The 15,359-nt window shown below is 57.2% G+C and overlaps 6 protein-coding genes across 6 annotated transcripts; 3 read left to right on the top strand and 3 right to left on the bottom strand.

Moving 5' to 3' along the window:
• Positions 1-279: 279 nt before the first annotated feature.
• GLRG_05386 (uncharacterized protein) lies at positions 280-693 on the top strand (the record flags this gene model as incomplete). Its single annotated transcript, XM_008096071.1, has 1 exon — positions 280-693. One exon carries the CDS (start codon positions 280-282, stop codon positions 691-693), a length of 414 nt encoding a protein of 137 aa, XP_008094262.1.
• Positions 694-1,126: 433 nt separating this feature from the next.
• On the bottom strand, positions 1,127-1,821 carry GLRG_05385 (uncharacterized protein; the record flags this gene model as incomplete). The annotated part of the gene is made up of 2 exons (XM_008096070.1): positions 1,127-1,713; positions 1,803-1,821. 2 exons carry the CDS (start codon positions 1,819-1,821, stop codon positions 1,127-1,129), a joined length of 606 nt encoding a protein of 201 aa, XP_008094261.1.
• Positions 1,822-3,914: 2,093 nt separating this feature from the next.
• On the top strand, positions 3,915-4,634 carry GLRG_05384 (uncharacterized protein; the record flags this gene model as incomplete). Its single annotated transcript, XM_008096069.1, has 1 exon — positions 3,915-4,634. The coding sequence occupies one exon, from the start codon at positions 3,915-3,917 to the stop codon at positions 4,632-4,634; it is 720 nt and encodes a 239-aa protein (XP_008094260.1).
• Positions 4,635-5,749: 1,115 nt separating this feature from the next.
• On the top strand, positions 5,750-6,570 carry GLRG_05383 (riboflavin kinase; the record flags this gene model as incomplete). The annotated part of the gene is made up of 2 exons (XM_008096068.1): positions 5,750-5,866; positions 6,070-6,570. 2 exons carry the CDS (start codon positions 5,750-5,752, stop codon positions 6,568-6,570), a joined length of 618 nt encoding a protein of 205 aa, XP_008094259.1.
• A 451-nt stretch (positions 6,571-7,021) lies between these two features.
• GLRG_05382 (transcription factor) lies at positions 7,022-9,377 on the bottom strand (the record flags this gene model as incomplete). The annotated part of the gene is made up of 2 exons (XM_008096067.1): positions 7,022-8,940; positions 9,131-9,377. The coding sequence occupies 2 exons, from the start codon at positions 9,375-9,377 to the stop codon at positions 7,022-7,024; spliced, it is 2,166 nt and encodes a 721-aa protein (XP_008094258.1).
• A 2,907-nt stretch (positions 9,378-12,284) lies between these two features.
• GLRG_05381 (major facilitator superfamily transporter) lies at positions 12,285-14,528 on the bottom strand (the record flags this gene model as incomplete). The annotated part of the gene is made up of 6 exons (XM_008096066.1): positions 12,285-12,448; positions 12,539-12,608; positions 12,723-12,759; positions 13,002-13,524; positions 13,610-14,112; positions 14,167-14,528. The coding sequence occupies 6 exons, from the start codon at positions 14,526-14,528 to the stop codon at positions 12,285-12,287; spliced, it is 1,659 nt and encodes a 552-aa protein (XP_008094257.1).
• Between the last annotated feature and the right edge of the window lie 831 nt (positions 14,529-15,359).

The following is a 15,359-nucleotide window of genomic DNA, read 5'->3' as shown; positions in this document are numbered from 1 at the left end:
ACGTCACGAGCCTGGAGAGCTCTCCCTCATCACCACTCTACAACTCTTCCCTTCCCCATAAGTCAATCAAAATTCTATAACCGATCATCAACTTTCAATTGAACGGAGTCGAGCTGAGCTGAGTATACCGTTCGGAAATAGAAGAAACAAAAGGGAGCAAACCCGTCTGCAGCCGAACTTACATCATACGACAACGTCGACAACGACAACAAAAAGAGGAAAGAACAAAACGAAAAAAAAAGAAAAAAAAAAGGAACGACACAACACCGCCACAGAAAGATGGCTTCCCGAGTCCTTCGCAACCTCAACTTCCGCGCCGCCGCCGTCCGGCCGCGCTTCACCGCACCCGCGGCGGCGACTAGAAGCCGGGCGTTCGCGGGCGGCGCGGCGCGGCGGCACGCCTACAAGGACACGCAGGACCGCGAGTCGTTGAACCCGAGCGGGACCGAGGGAACAAAGACGGGGCGGGACTCGGACGTGGCGCACGAGGACGGGGCGTTCGACCCGTCGACGACGTGGCCGGGGACGGAGAAGGACGAGGCCGGCGGCGGCTCCCTCGACGTGTCGGGCGCGAACCAGGCTGTGTCCAAGCCGCAGGGCGACAAGGCTGGCGGCGATGGCGGGCCTGGCAAGGAGACGAGGAAGGGGGGCAAGAGCGGTGGGAAGAGCGCGGCCAAGGCCGGTGACGCTTGAGCACGTTTGCACGATGCTCCTGTACGGGTTAAGGGGGGGAGGATGATGGTGTATAATTGGACAGAGAGGAGGGTACGGAGCGGTGGACCGATGGAAGGTGGTGGGCATATACTAAAATCATCAGCATCAACTACGCAGGGAGGAAGGAGAGAGAGAGAGGGAATGGCGTTGTTGTCGTCTTAAAAATCAAATGCATGGCCATTGAGCATACATGTAATTGGGCCCGTCTCTGTTTGTTCTTTTTACATCCGCCGTGAAATAAAACCAAAGGGGGTATCAATTGCGGCCCCCTCAACTCCAATCAAACTTCGGGCCCCTTCCACGTCTTTTGTCCATCCCTCGTTCGCCTGTTCGTCGAACCCATGTTTGCCACTCATCTCATGCTGGCCTCCTCCACAAACTTACCATGTTCACGTCTCACGCTCCCCCCGATCTACGCGTACAATCCATCAGGGTCATCGTTCTCCTCGTCGTCATCTGGCACGACGACCTGCTCCTTCTTCTTAGTCAGGTCCTTGCGGCACATGGGACAGCTGCCCTTGCTGCGTAGCCAGGGGCTCACACACTCAAGGTCGAAGCGGTGGCTGCTGTGGCACGGCAGCTCGACGACGAGGGGGTACTGGTCGTCGAGGAACTTTTCCGCGCAAATCGGACACGCCTCGTCCTTGCCGAGGGCCTTCTTGGGGACGCGGTCAAGGGAGTCGAGGTGCTCCTGCGAGACGCCGGGTATCTCGGTAGGCGGGCTGGCGATGTCGCGCTCGAGGGCCTCGACGAGACCGGAGAGGAAGCGGGCGTTGTCGGCGTTGGGGGCCGTGGAGAAGAGCGTCTGGAACTGCTGCTGGAGGAGGTGGTAGAGGGCGGCGGCGTCGACGGGGGTTGGCGTTGCGTGCGGGTTCGTGTGGCGGGTCGTGGAGGGGGCGTCGTTGGTGGTAAGGTTTTGGAGGAAGGAGGTGAAGGAGGACATGTCAATGCGACGGGTCCCTTCTTGGGTCGAGGGCCCAGACTTGATGTTGTGCTCGACTGGGAGGGATGGTTGTTAGTCAGAGAACGCATGACGGAGGAAGTTTGGGTTTGTAGGATACGAGGCGAGCAGAGGGGATTATGCTCACTTTCGTATTGTGTAGCCATTTTGGGCAGCTGTTCGACTGCTAGGGCTTGTTGAGGGCGACACGAGGGGTTAAATTAGAAGCAAAGCTCTTTCGAGGATCGAAGTTGAGATCGAGATGTGGTGTAATCCTTTTCCTTTTCCTTTTCTAAGACTTTCTTGGGGAAACCGGGACGAGGCTGCGACGATGATGTGGCTAGGCAGTCATTGGTTGTCGCAAGTTCGGACTGAGGAGGGAGGGGCTAGCAGAAAGGAGGGGGAGCTCCCAGTGCAGGTGCGCCGCAAAATAGAAAGCAAGGATCAGTACCCCGCGCTGGTGTGGCTGTCCACCGCATCTTGCACCTTACACCTTCTTCTACCAGTGGCTGCTGACCTAGCCACCAATGCCCAAGGGGAAAGTTTCCCGCACTGGTTCCTGCGGAATCTCTCCTGCAAGTTGATGGGTTCCTCACCGTCGGATTTCCGAGTATTCGGGAGACCCAGCAACTGGTAAAACTCCGCCATGGGTTCCGCGGCGGCGGAGTTTTGGACACAGGCAGAGTGTATGTATGCACGTCACCTTTTCACCAGAAAGAAGCACGAGTGGATCAAGTTGGCCATGATCAGCCTAAGCTGGGAGGCGACATTATATATCGTTATGCGGAACTGGCATGGCCATGGCTCGAAGACGTAGAATGTACCATTATGTAGGTGCTAGAGAGTTCGCACTTCCAAACCTAGCTGGTAATGCTTTAACCAACCGGAACGAAAAATCCCGGGCAATTGAGTGCGCCAAAGTATCAACTGTTGCGGCGACGGAAGCAGGATCCCGGCGATAAGGTAGCGAATCCCCCCCCCCCCCCCCCCCCCCAACCGCCAAAATCCGCATGAGTAAGGTGGGTGCTGCTAGGTAGACCTAGGAAATAGCTATGGTGCCTTGGCAACATTCACCTTGCGATGGATGCTCGTCGTTCTGCAACGCATGTCGTTGATCGCGCCATTGTACCTCAGTGTTCCGAGAGGTGTTCCGATACCATGACAGTCGGATGAAAAGCCCCGGAAACGAGGCCAACGGTGCTGGCCATGGCTGAATGTGCGTAGAATCCTCTATTCATGCAAGGTTGTCCGTCTGGCCGGACTGGTCGGTTTCGGTGTAAGTGCGTCCTGGTGAGACGGTGAGGCAGAGCCGCCGAGGCAGATGAGGCTGGCGAACCTAGATGCGAACGGAGAGTGCAATTTGGATAAAGAGGCTCCCGCAACGATCATCCGCAGACTGTCCAGTTGCCAAAAGAGAAGGACAGTTGTGGAGCAGGCGCGAACATGACTGGGTAGGCAACATGGCTATTGAGGCCGTCATGTACAGTCCCCAGTACATCCTACCTATCTACTACTATCTACCTACCCACTTTGTACTTACTACGGAGTATATGTATATGAACTAGAGAAACCCGCTCCGACCTCCCCTGGCCGAGGTTTAAAAATCACGCCGTTCCAACTTTCCCAATCGTCCCTTCTGCAACGCAGTGCTTTTCTCAGCCACTCTGCCTCATCCATCCAGTCCCATCCCGGTCCACCCGTCGTCTCTAGTGTAGGTGCAGGTGCCAACATCAAGTTACCATAGACAGCCTTTAGTCATCACCCAGGAGCACTGCTCGACAACCATCCTCTTTTCCTTAGCTGGAGCCCCGTCAACAAGCAAGCATCCCATCCATTCGCATTATCCAGCTCGCTCCTCTTCTTGCCTCGCCGCACCCCCCCTACTACTCCCCCCTCACGGCCTTGTCTCACCAAAGGCACACAGACAGCGTAGCGGTCAGGTCCTTGAACCGGAAGGAGAAGCAAGCAACAAGCTTCCATAAAGCCCGCATCAACATATCTCACGGACTTCCTGCACCTCGCTCCCGCGCCTCTTTTCTTCTTTCTTTCTCTTCTTTCTTGTCCCGCACACAGACAGGAGCAGAACGCCGACACCTGCAGCATCGTAGACAGTCCCAGGCCGTCTACGCCAGATACCACGCCGCCGGGTCGGTCGTCGACTCGATCATCTTATTCTTCCCTTTTGCCATTGAAACTCTGGTACCTGCTTCTTTAAAGCCACCGTCGCCCCGAAAGCTCTCCCCTCACCATCTAAACTGCCATGGCGCACTCGGCCGCAGTCATTGGGTCTACCGGCCTCGTCGGATCCCACATCCTTACCAACCTCATTACCTCGGAGGCCTTCGCCACCGTCAACACCATCTCGCGCCGCCCGCCCAAGGCCGGCGGCCTAACCCTCAAGCCCATCATCGAGAAGGACACCTCGGCCTGGCCACCCAAGCTGGCCGCCCTGCAACCGCTCCCCACCGTTGTCATCTCCGCTCTCGGAACTACGCGCGCCGCCGCCGGCAGCATCGCTGAGCAGTGGAAGATTGACCATGACCTCAACGTCGAGCTCGTCAAGGCCGCCAAGGCTGCCGATATCAAGGCCTTCATCTTCATTTCCAGCGCTGGCACCCGCAGCGCCCTCTCGAGCCAAGCGCCCTACAGCAGGATGAAGAATGGTGTCGAGGACGCCATCAAGGAGGCCGGCTTAGACCACGGCATCATTCTCAAGCCCGGCTTGATCCTCGGTCAGCGTGAGGAGGGCCGTGCCGCCGAGGGCATCTTCCAGAGTGTCATAAAGGCTCTCGGCATGGTTAGCACCAACATTCAGGACAGCATTGGTCAGGAGGCCGAGGTCATTGCTCGCGCCGCCGTGCACGCGGCCGTCCTCGTGGAGCAGGGGAAGGCCCCAGCCGGTGTTTGGGAGATTGACAGCTCCGAGATCGTGAGACTTGGACGAACGGAGTGGAAACACGGCCCGTGGCCCCGCTCTTAGGTCCTGCGCGGATGCCAAGTGAGTCGATGGAACGGTGCGGTGGAACGGGGGCGTAAAGATTGGGCGAGGGGACGGTCGCCGTCACTCCCCGGGTACGACACGTCCGTGTGAACCGTCGGAAGTGTTCGATCTTGTTGATCAGCCGTGGGTGTCTCGTCTTGCACAGCGTTTCCCGCCATGACACGGCGCCGGCAAGGGCTTCTCTGAGCCAGTCTCATCTACAACTCTGGAGAGTCTTGGTTCGTGCAGTGGCGCAACGTTGCCCCTCGTCAGTGAATGGGTGCTGCTTCATAGTTGGTCGCGGAAGTTGCCTTAGGTGTTAGCGGGAAGTCAGCCTCCCGCTTCTCCCTGCAGTTGGATTTTCATGTTTTTGTTGGACTTTGTTGATATCCCCTCTTGTATGAAATACCACCCACTGTTTGGACTGGTGATGGTTTATTTTGCATCTCCTAGCATATTATGCAGAAGAGAAGACTGTCGTTTGTCAAAAACTGATGTCAAGGTCTCCGCACTTGAAAATCTTACATGGGACGGATATGCAATAAATAGTATTGGCCAAGACCGACCAGGCACCAATATTGTGATGCATTGTAATACGGGCAGCCTCCGACCTGCCGGCTCCTTCCCCAAGAGCCCCCACCATACTCGTCCGGGCCGAGCAAACAGGTGCACCTTCCTGCGCCCCCTCCCGCTCCTTCGGTTTGATAACGACGGCCAAAGCCTTATCAACCCCTCCATCCAACCGTCCAGCCCCACCACATCTCATCCACCGGCGACGACTCACCACTCACTTCATGTCGCACTTCCCCAGTTCTCGCAAACCTTCCACAGCCTTTCTCTGGCCTTGAACCTATCCTACGAACCTATCCTACCTAAAGAAGACCTCTTTTCCTTCCGAGATCAGTCACACGAAAGAAAACCGGTCCTCTGACTTGGAATTATAGCGTTTGTGAGCCCATTCCTCGTTGCGCGAAAAGGCATCCACCCACGAGACTGCGAAGCTCACCCAGGCGTGAATTAATCAGCACCACCGAATTGCCTCAGCACAGCAGAGGGGCACAAAACGCTGAGACAGCGACACTTACTCACTCACACACTCACACGACAAGGACAAAATGGCGGATGAGACAGCACGCCCTCTCATTGTCGGCCCGGACTCTGGTCCCGAGGCCCCCTTCCCGCTCAAGATGGAGGGCAAGGTGATATCTGGCTTCGGCCGGGGGTCCAAAGAGGTTAGTCAATGTCGCGTCTCTCACCAATGTCTCTCACGGCATGCACGCACGCCTCGTTCTTCGCACCCCACATACTCTACATTTGCGTAGTACCCTCGCTCTCCCTCACTCACACTCATACTTGGACCGTACCAAAACTCGTCTCACACGAGAAGCCTCACAAAAGACCAAGCCGCTGACCAAGACCCCCACCACCACCACAGCTCGGGATCCCGACCGCAAACCTCCCCGTGGATGCCTCTCAGACTCCCTGGATAGACACCGCCAAGTCCGGCGTCTACTTCGGCTGGGCCTCCCTCTCCCTGCCCGCCTCGCACCCGGACCGCGTCGCCCCGCCGCCCTCCTCCGGCTCCGGCCCAGCCCAGCCTCACCTCGAGTTCCAGTTGTACCCCATGGTCATGTCCATCGGCTATAACCCCTTCTACAAGAACACGGTCCGCTCCGCCGAGGTACACGTGTTGCACAAGTTCGCGGCCGATTTCTACGACGCCCACATGCGCCTCCTGATCCTCGGCTTCGTCCGCGAGGAGAAGGACTACAAGAGCCTCGAGGCCCTGGTCGCCGACATCAACACCGACTGCGACGTCGCGCGAGCCTCGCTCGACCGCGACGCCTGGGCGCCGCCCAAGGCTCTGAGGCCCGGGGCCAACAAGGACGGCGCGTTGGATGCCAAGTGGCTCGTCGAGCCGCTGCCCAAGGCCTGAACGGCCCCGATGGCCCGGCCACCTCCTTCCCCTTACAATGATCATGAAGATTTCAACAGAGCACGGGTGGATAAAAGCGTAGAATTTCCATATAAGAAATAATCATTTGAAGAAGAAGAATAACAAAAGTTCCGACTCTGTCCGTAATAGTAAGGGGGAGCACTCTAGGATTCGTTCGATGTCCTCTCCCTCCCTCCCCCCTTCCCTCTTCAAAGGGTATGGTCGAAGCGAAAAGTTTGTAGGAAACCGATGAATATGAATGAATCATGATCCAGAGATGCGCCCTTCCCCCGGCTGCCCTGCCAAACGGAGGGGGAAACCATGCCTCGAGTGATGACGGGAATAACCGGAAACCGAAAGAACAAAACCACGTCGGGACACTGTCCTGATTCAAACCCCAAAAGCTAGAACAAAAACGCCGCCCATGCCCCCTCCTTCATATATGCCCTGATCACTCCTTTTTCTCCCCATTCTTCTCCTTCTCCTTCATCTTCATCTCCGGCTTACACTGCCAGGCCATGCGGTTCTTTGTTCGGGTAATAGCACGGAAGGAACTGTCTTCTGTTAGTCGTCGACGGCTTCGGTGGCAAGGGAGGCCAGTACTCACGTTCATCACAATCAACATGGGGATATCGAATACGTCTCGTTTAATCATCCAGCAATACCGGCAGTCCACCTTGCCGTCCTTCTCGATCTTGGAGATGCCGTGCTCGCCGTCGATGCGGGTGACGCGATTGCTGAGCATGCTCTTGCGCGGGTCCTGTTGAGGCGCCATGTCCGTTGACACCGCAGCCTCGGCCTGCTCCTTGGTGCGGTACTTGAGGATCCGACAGGTGCGGTTGACACTGCCGCGGCTGTCGCCGAACGCGAGGTGCGAAAAGTCGTCGTAGAACTCGACGACGCTATCGTCGTCGAGGATCTCGGCGATGAAGACGGGCTGCTTGCGTGATCCGCCCTCGCCCCTGAGATGGTCGAGCGTCGAGGAGGGCGGCTTGGGCGTCGAGATGCCGGCGCGGCCCGTGTTGCGGCCGCTGTTGGTGGTCGATCCCGCCCCGCCCGTGTTGACATTCAGGTTCGGCTCGTTCCCCAGGAGGACGTCCTTGGTCCACCCGGTCAGCGCAATAAACTCCTTGTTGACGGCGGCGATCTCGCCCGTGCGGCGCAGAACGATGGTCGGCGCGGAGCAGTGGTGCATAAACTCCTCGTACTCGAACAGGGTCCGTTGGAAGCACTTCTCCATGAAGATGAGGTCCTGCCGGCTGAGCGTTTTGGTGCAGGCGATGAATGATGGGCGAATGCTGGCGAGTGCCTTGGCGATGCGTAACGTCCGGTTAGCGGAGAAGCGTTTTGGCAGGTAGTCGATGAGGGCGTGGAAGCCGGCCAGGTACGGATACGGCTCCTTGACGGTATCGTAGATGGATGACGGGTCGCGCTGCCGCTTGCCCAGGAGTGTGTGCGGTCCGCTCTTCTGAGCTTGTCCAGGCTTGGATTTGGGGCGACTAGGGGCGGTTATGGTCTGAGAGTTTCCAACAGTGCCAAAGTTCCCCCTCGGAGATCCTTCAAAACCAAAGTTAGTAGGTTGCGGGCTGGCTGTCTGGTCTGTGCCGGGACTATGTAGGCTTGTTGGGCCAGCAGCAATGGCGTAGGCATGTGGGAGGCCATGTTGCAAATTGCCTTGTTGGTACATGCCGTTGGAAGACTGGTCTACACCGATGAAATCGTTGATCATACCGCTATCGTAAACTTGACCAAACTGGTTGTTGCCGTTGCTAAAGACGTTTGTGGACCCGAAGTTGACTTCACCGCCCGGTCCGGATAAGGACCCGTCGCGCGGCGGTGTCTCGGCCGCGCCGGACGACATGTGGCCAAGCATGCCAAATTCCATGGCGCCGTATTGGCTGCCGAAGTTGAGCCCTTCCAGATCAAAGTTGAAGATTGCCGGGTTGCTGGGGTCAAACAACGTATTAAAGGGGTCACTGGCAACCTGGGGCGAGATCATGCCGCCGAGGGACCGCGCCGTGTTGCTCGGTTGTGGGAACGACGGTGATATCGGTGACGGTTGCGCTTGGAACGGTAGGCTCTCGGGAATCCCTACAGATGTTTGCTGCGCGGAGTAGACGGGGAAGGATGCCGTCGAGGTTTGGCCAAAATACGTACTACCTGCGGTTGAGGCCGTGTCCGAGGTGCCGCTGTGATGACGCTGGCCGTTGGGACGGGTCGGCGCGGCCGTTGGGTTGAAATTGGGTCCTAATACGGGCCGGAGTGCCTCTGGCGGAGCATCGTGAAGATACTTTGCCTTCTTGCGGACGCCGTCCTGACAAGCGTCTGCGAGTCCACGTTTAATGCATCGCTGACATGGTCGTTCATCTCCTGTAGCCATCACATCAGCAAGATCGCATTGCAAATAGCCACGAGGGTGGAGCAGGGCAGTCATGGCCCGTGTCCGAGTGATATAGAAAAACGAAGGGAGGAAAAAATAAGGCGAAACATGACTTCACAAGCATTTCACTTGACCAGAGACTATCACGAGCCGAACCCTGAGAAATCGGGCGTAGCTTACCACAAGTCAGATGGGCTCTTTGACAGGCGAAACACGCCCGGCGAGCCTTCTTCCTCCTCGGCCGTGAAGGGTCCTTGGGATCATACTTCTTCTTGACCTCGCCATTGGTGTCGGCGCCGCTCTCGTGGGATTCAGCCATCTTGTCGTCGTCGTCGTCTTTTACAGGCGTGTCGTCGTCGTACTCGTGGTCATTATCTGACATGGCATCCGAGGCCTCTGCCCCGGTGTCTTCGGGGCCGTCCGGCATGGCGTCTTAGGTTTATATACAGGCCTCCCCGGGGCAAAAAGAGACAACAAAGCAATTGCTGACGCAGTGACGGCAGCGTACTGCAGAGCCCGATCCAGGAAACTTCTTGGTGCTATGCTTGCGAAACCACACGGCTTACCCTCAAACGTAGGTATGCGGGCCTAGCTTGGCCTGGCCTGGCCTGGCGTCGCGCTGGGCAGGCGTTGCAGAATAGGAAATGTATTGGGAAAATCTCCCTGCGGTCAGAGTTGAGTGGCACACGCCGGGGGGTCTGGCTGGATTGGCGAGGCACAGAGTCTATAGTGCGGCACCGGCGTGGGCTTGTTGTCCCCAGAGCCTGGGTGCGCAAGGGCAGCTTCGAGTTTGCGAATGAGATCCGCGCCAGATATTGTTACCCGCGCCGTTGTGGTATGGCAGAAGCAAGACCTGAATCAGGCGCTGTGCGCTCCCGCAGTGCGGACGGGAGGGTCCTGTTGTCTCCCTTCCCTCCAGATGCGCCGTACGCAGGCAGACGAGCGGCTTACAAGCAAGGCGACGCAGGTGAAATTGGGAGAGGGAGCCTTGGGTTTTCGTATCCTCAGCAGTCAGGCGTCTCCAATGGTGGGTAGGCGGAGAGAAGGAGGCGTTCCTTGTGCGACGTACTCGTCACGGCAGGACTAGGACTCGATAGTTGGCGCAGCCGTCTAGAGACCGGAGGTTGCGTCGCGGACCACATGAGGTCACGGGGACGAGGACGGGGGACAGGGTGTTGGGAGCTGACCGAGGACTGGCGGCGACGGCTTCGAGCCGGAGTAGATGTGACAGAGGTTCTAAGAGGTCGACAACAAGCGTGATGTCTGCAGGTAGCCGTAGCCCTGGTGCTTGTTGCAGACAGGCACAGGCCAGCAGGCAAGCGAAAGTCGACAACTACTTTTAGGGCAAGCAATGGTTGTGGAGGGGATCGCATTCGCAGTTCGAAGCCGAAGTCGAAGTCGCGGCGGCGCAATTGAGCGGAAGACGTCTTCGTCGTCGGGGTCGGGGTCGGGATCGGGGTTGGAGTTGGAACCTGTGATTTTTGGAGTCACGATATTTATCCTCGGTTGGGTGGAAGAGGAGCACGCGAGGAGGTTTCGTCTCTGGAGCTGACGGTAACCGAGAAAGAGAGACCGACACCCACCCACACATGCACTCACACTCACAAGCGCAGACAGACAGACACATTGGGCAGCCAGTGAGGATGAACGCCATCCCCCCAGCCTCACTGTCGTTGGTCAAAGATTTACTTGCTGGGCTGCGGGGTTTTTCTTGGAGAGAATGCCAGGCCCGCCATTGGCCGAGAGAAGAGGTATGTGGGTGGCGCATGTGGGTACGGTACCTGCCCAACGACCCACCCTGTATCGGCTACTTCAGAATGACGACAACTGGTGCGGCACACAGGCGCCATAGACGCCCAGAGCTAGAGTATCTGATACTCTCTCTCTCTCTCTCTCTCTGTTCGAGTCCGTTATTGCCCAGCTTTTGCGCAGTCGGCCAAGTCCCTTGAAGAGCCTTTCGATCAGGTACGTGCCGGAGTCCTATATCGGGCCATGAGCGAAAGATCGTGTGCTTCAACAGCAACAGAAAAAAATCAAATCAGAAGGACCTTGCTTACTTTCCATTGTTCCTCGGGACCTCTTCAAGGTTTCGCTGGTCTCTTGGTAGGGTACGTATCTGTTCGTAGGTATCCGTACCTAGTGTAGGTAGGCTTGTCCTGCAGAAGCTGCACCTGTGCATATGCCGCCGCTCGGACCCAGGCTCAATCCGAACAGGAAACGGCAACCCTCTCGCACAAGCCAAACATATGCATGGGCCAGGCTGGTTGACCTGACCACACCTTGTTGGGTCCAGTTCACGGTCCAATTCACCTCACCCACGGCCTACTCTTATGTCAACCTCTCGAAATCGTATCAAAATCTCATCAAATTCGATACCCCAAAGCTTCTTAACATTAACAACAACAACCTACCCGCCTTTGTCCATACCTAAATCCCCATGACCCAGAGTCCCTCGGTCCCTCGGACAACCCTCAATTTTCTTACCGATATGACCCATCCTTGTTGCACAGCATCGTGTTAACGACGCAACTGCAAGCCACACTATTGGCCATCTGGTATTTCCACTGTTCCCGTGCTGCACGTGAGATCCAATACGATCTATCTACGCGTCCACCAGGGCCAGCGCCGTGCTGCCTCGGCGCCAAGTAGACGCCGGCAGTGTACCAACATTGGCTTCACCTTTGACTGTGTGACTCAGGCGCTGCCCGCCCGAGCTTTCGTATGGCATCATCGCATTCAAATTTGGTATAACCCGCCGGTCAAGCATCGGCCTCTTCGTCTATATGCGGTGGAGCAAATATTGGGGGTATCTCGTTGCATGCGAGCACAAAATCGTCCAGGGCCTCACGCCGTCATTGGCAGCCATTCGATACGCGGCCTTGTGCAGCGTGGCCCTCCACCTTGTCGTGTTGCCACTACCTGATGCCACTCGATCAATGACAGGCCAAGCCTCTGGCCCTTTGCAGACGGCTACTGCCGTCACCTCATGACGATCGTCGTGACTAGCAGCCACATCTGCTACGTGCCGTCTCCCGCCTGCTGTTAGTCGTCCAATATTGCCATACAGCATCCTTGTTCGGTCGTCTGGGTCAGGAACGTGCACGTTGCGTGCATGCACCCAACCAGAAATTAACAGCAATAACGGAGCTGCATGCGACGCCATCGACCATTCAGGGCCAGGCAGCCTGTGTCGGTCCTCCGGGCCAATCTGCAGAGTCTGTGCGGTGCCGCTCATGTCTGATCCTTCACCGGCCGCCGCTGAATCTCGCGTTGACTCGGCCCGCTCGCCACCGACCGCCTGCGCTTCATTCACCAGTCTCGAGCCTTCTTCCTGCTAGCCACGGGTGGCGAATCGGCTGCGGCCCCTGATCCTCTTGCCATACTTGAAGAAGATGAACGGGAACGGCAGCATGGCAACCGTCAGGAAAGCGAGCAACGACGAGGCCCAGGAATAACCCAGTTTATTGTACATTTGAGTCCCGAACAACGGGAAGGCAGCTATCCCAAGGCATCCAAGTCAGCACAGAACCGAGACACGACACCACCCAGCCGGGTGGTTATGAGCGTTGGTGCCACTAGGTAACTCACCAGCAAACATGCATCGCACAAACGCATTGCTTGCGAGGGCCGAGGCGGCGTACAAGGGATAAGCATCGACCTGTGAGCCCAAACTTTTAGCACAATTCCGCCGTGTAACTCCCGGTCCCGAGACTGATTCCAAACCCCTGGAACGCCACAATCGGGGAGCCGACAGCGAGAAAGCCACACTTACAAGAAACGTAAAGATGCCAGTAAAGACGAGGAGGGTTCTGTGACACCACCAAGGCGGTCAGCTGCATGTCCCGCATACAAGTTGGGGGATAAAAACGAGACAACACCGTGGTCCGTAAGGCCTGACAAAGCTTGCCTAACGGCCGAGAACATGCGCAAAGATGCATGAACCTGCAGAAACCTGCCGGAGGCGACCATTGGCATGTCGTGGAATCACGGATCATTCTCCAGCTTTGGGTCATGCTTGCGATGCTGTGCGAAGGGAAAAACGCCGACTTACCCTGCTCCAAAGATGGCAGATCCAATGACGGGCATGATCCAGTGCAGATGGAGACTCCATCCAAACCAAAAGATGCCAATGGGGCACAGGAAGGCGCCGCAGATGACTGCAGGGAGCCGGAATTCTGGCTCGCTTGCCCCCTCGACGCCCGTCTCCTTCTCCAGATCGGCTATAAGCCGGCTGCGGATATGGTGCCACAAAGGATCGGTCGCAGCGGCAAGGAACATGCCAACGAGGATGCCCATGAAGGTCAGTCCGACTTGCCAAAGGTTGAGACCGTGGACGTTGCCAAAGACGAGCGGGAACGCGCCGAAGAAGAGATACAATATACCCAGGAGGATTGCCGAAAAGACGTCGAGGCTGAGGACCATGGGCTCGAAGGCGAGCAGCTGGAAGGGGCGCATCAACGAGATGCCAATGGTCTTGATGACGGACTTTGTCGTCTTCTCGACGGGGGCCTTCCAGCGCTCATCTCCCGTTTCCTTTCGCATCTCGCGTGCCTTGTTTCGAAGGACAATCGGATCTATACCGCACACGTCAGCCGCCAGGAGCTGATCCCGGGGTGTTGGAAAGGGAAAGAGGCGCGCCTCCTCCACGGGTCAACTCACGATACGTCTCAGGTACGAAGACGACAATAGCGACTAATAGCGCAAAGGCCCAGATGATCAACACATAATAGGTCCACCTCCAGTCGACGTTGTAGTTGATGAAGCCGCCAATCAGCGGGCCGATGCAGGGCCCGATGAAGGGGGCAAGCGAGTACATGAGCATCGGAGCTTGGAGCTCATGACGGGCGAATAAGTCGCTGACGGTGCCGCCAGAGACGGCCAGGAAGGCGCTGCCCGATAGGCCGTCGAAGAAGCGAGCGACGATCATGGTCGCGATGTTCTGGGCGACGGCTGAAGGGATGAGCCAGATGAGATACATACTCCAGGAGACAATGTAGATGGGCCGGCGGCCGCAGAACTCGCTGAGCGGGCTCAAGAACATGGGGCCCAGGCTGATTCCAAGGACAAAAGTCGACAGGCCGATGGTGGCCACGATACGGGAGTTGCCGAACTCGGCGTCCATCTGGCCATAAGTCGACGTGTAGATGGAACTCGCGGCGGTGCTGTCTCACAATGTCAACGCCCTCGTTCCCCCAGAGACTGGTGGTCTCACTTACACGCAAAAGCTGGCGCACGACACGATGGACACGACGAGCCACTTTCTGAACTTGCCCATGCTTCGTGGGCACATGGGGTCGCTGTCGCCGCCGTCGAAGGCCACCTCGTAGGGGTCGACCTCTTTCTCGGCCACCCCCCCCTGCGGGCTGTCGTCTCCGTGCTCGTAGTCGTCGCAGCTATAGCCGTTGTGCGAGCGCGGCCGGCTGAGCGAGCGCGAGCGCGAGTGCCGGGCAGATCGCGTCGATGCGCTGCTGATGGCGCCGGTGCGGATGGGTTCGAAGCCCGACTCCCCGTGGACCGTGGTGCTCTCATTGTCGGGATGGGACGAGCGGCTCTCGGCCTTTTCGATGTCGTCCGTCATGGTCGGGCAACGGACGCTGTTGGAGCGAACAACAGGCAGTTCTACACGATTTAATATTATCGTTCCCCCCCCTCCTTTCTACCCTCCCCCCCCCCGGTTTGATACTCGGGTCGCGGATGTCGGGTATATGAGCAAGGGTGTTCCGGTGTTTGGGCCGGCTTCCGAGTTCCAGGAGGCTAATGTGGACCGTGATAGAACCAGGATCGAGGTAGGTCAGGTTCGATTGCTTGGTACAATTTTGCCTGCGACCAACAGATGGTAGGGTGTGGATAGATTTTGATCAAGAAGTGGTGGAAACAAAAGACATCTCCCGTTGAAACATTTTTGTTTTCTATCTGTAACCGCGAGATGGGAAGAAAAAAAACATGGATGCGGGTGAAAGTCTACTTTTTGTTTGCAGTTCGAACAAGGTCAAGCGAGTGGGTATGGATAGCACGGCAGGATAACATCATCACGCACGACCATCTACCAAGCTACATAGGTAATGCTCAATCTCCTACACCACTACTCGCGCAGTTACATTAGTCAATGATGGATGAGTGGTTCCAGCTAGCGGCGCATCCGTCACCGTTTGGTAGATTATTCAGCCCAGAGACGCGGTTCGTTGTTCGCTCTTGATTCAATGGTACCCCGGACCGGAAGTGGATCCTGTCATTGCAGCCGACGTGAAGGGAGGGGGGCACAACCATGTCATGGAGTGCCCATGGACGAAGACGGGTGGGAATGGATGACGCTGCTGCCGCAAAACGGGGCGGGGGTCGCCGCTGCCTTTGCGATTTATCCCCGGAGGCGAGGCAGCGTCCGGCAGTGCTCAGCCAAGGACATCAGTAT

The sequence above is a fragment of the Colletotrichum graminicola genome, assembly GCF_000149035.1.
Source record: "Colletotrichum graminicola M1.001 genomic scaffold supercont1.18, whole genome shotgun sequence".
Classification (NCBI taxonomy): domain Eukaryota; kingdom Fungi; phylum Ascomycota; class Sordariomycetes; order Glomerellales; family Glomerellaceae; genus Colletotrichum; species Colletotrichum graminicola.
Note: the sequence above shows the minus strand (reverse complement) of the source record. Positions and strands in the feature narration are given on the sequence as shown.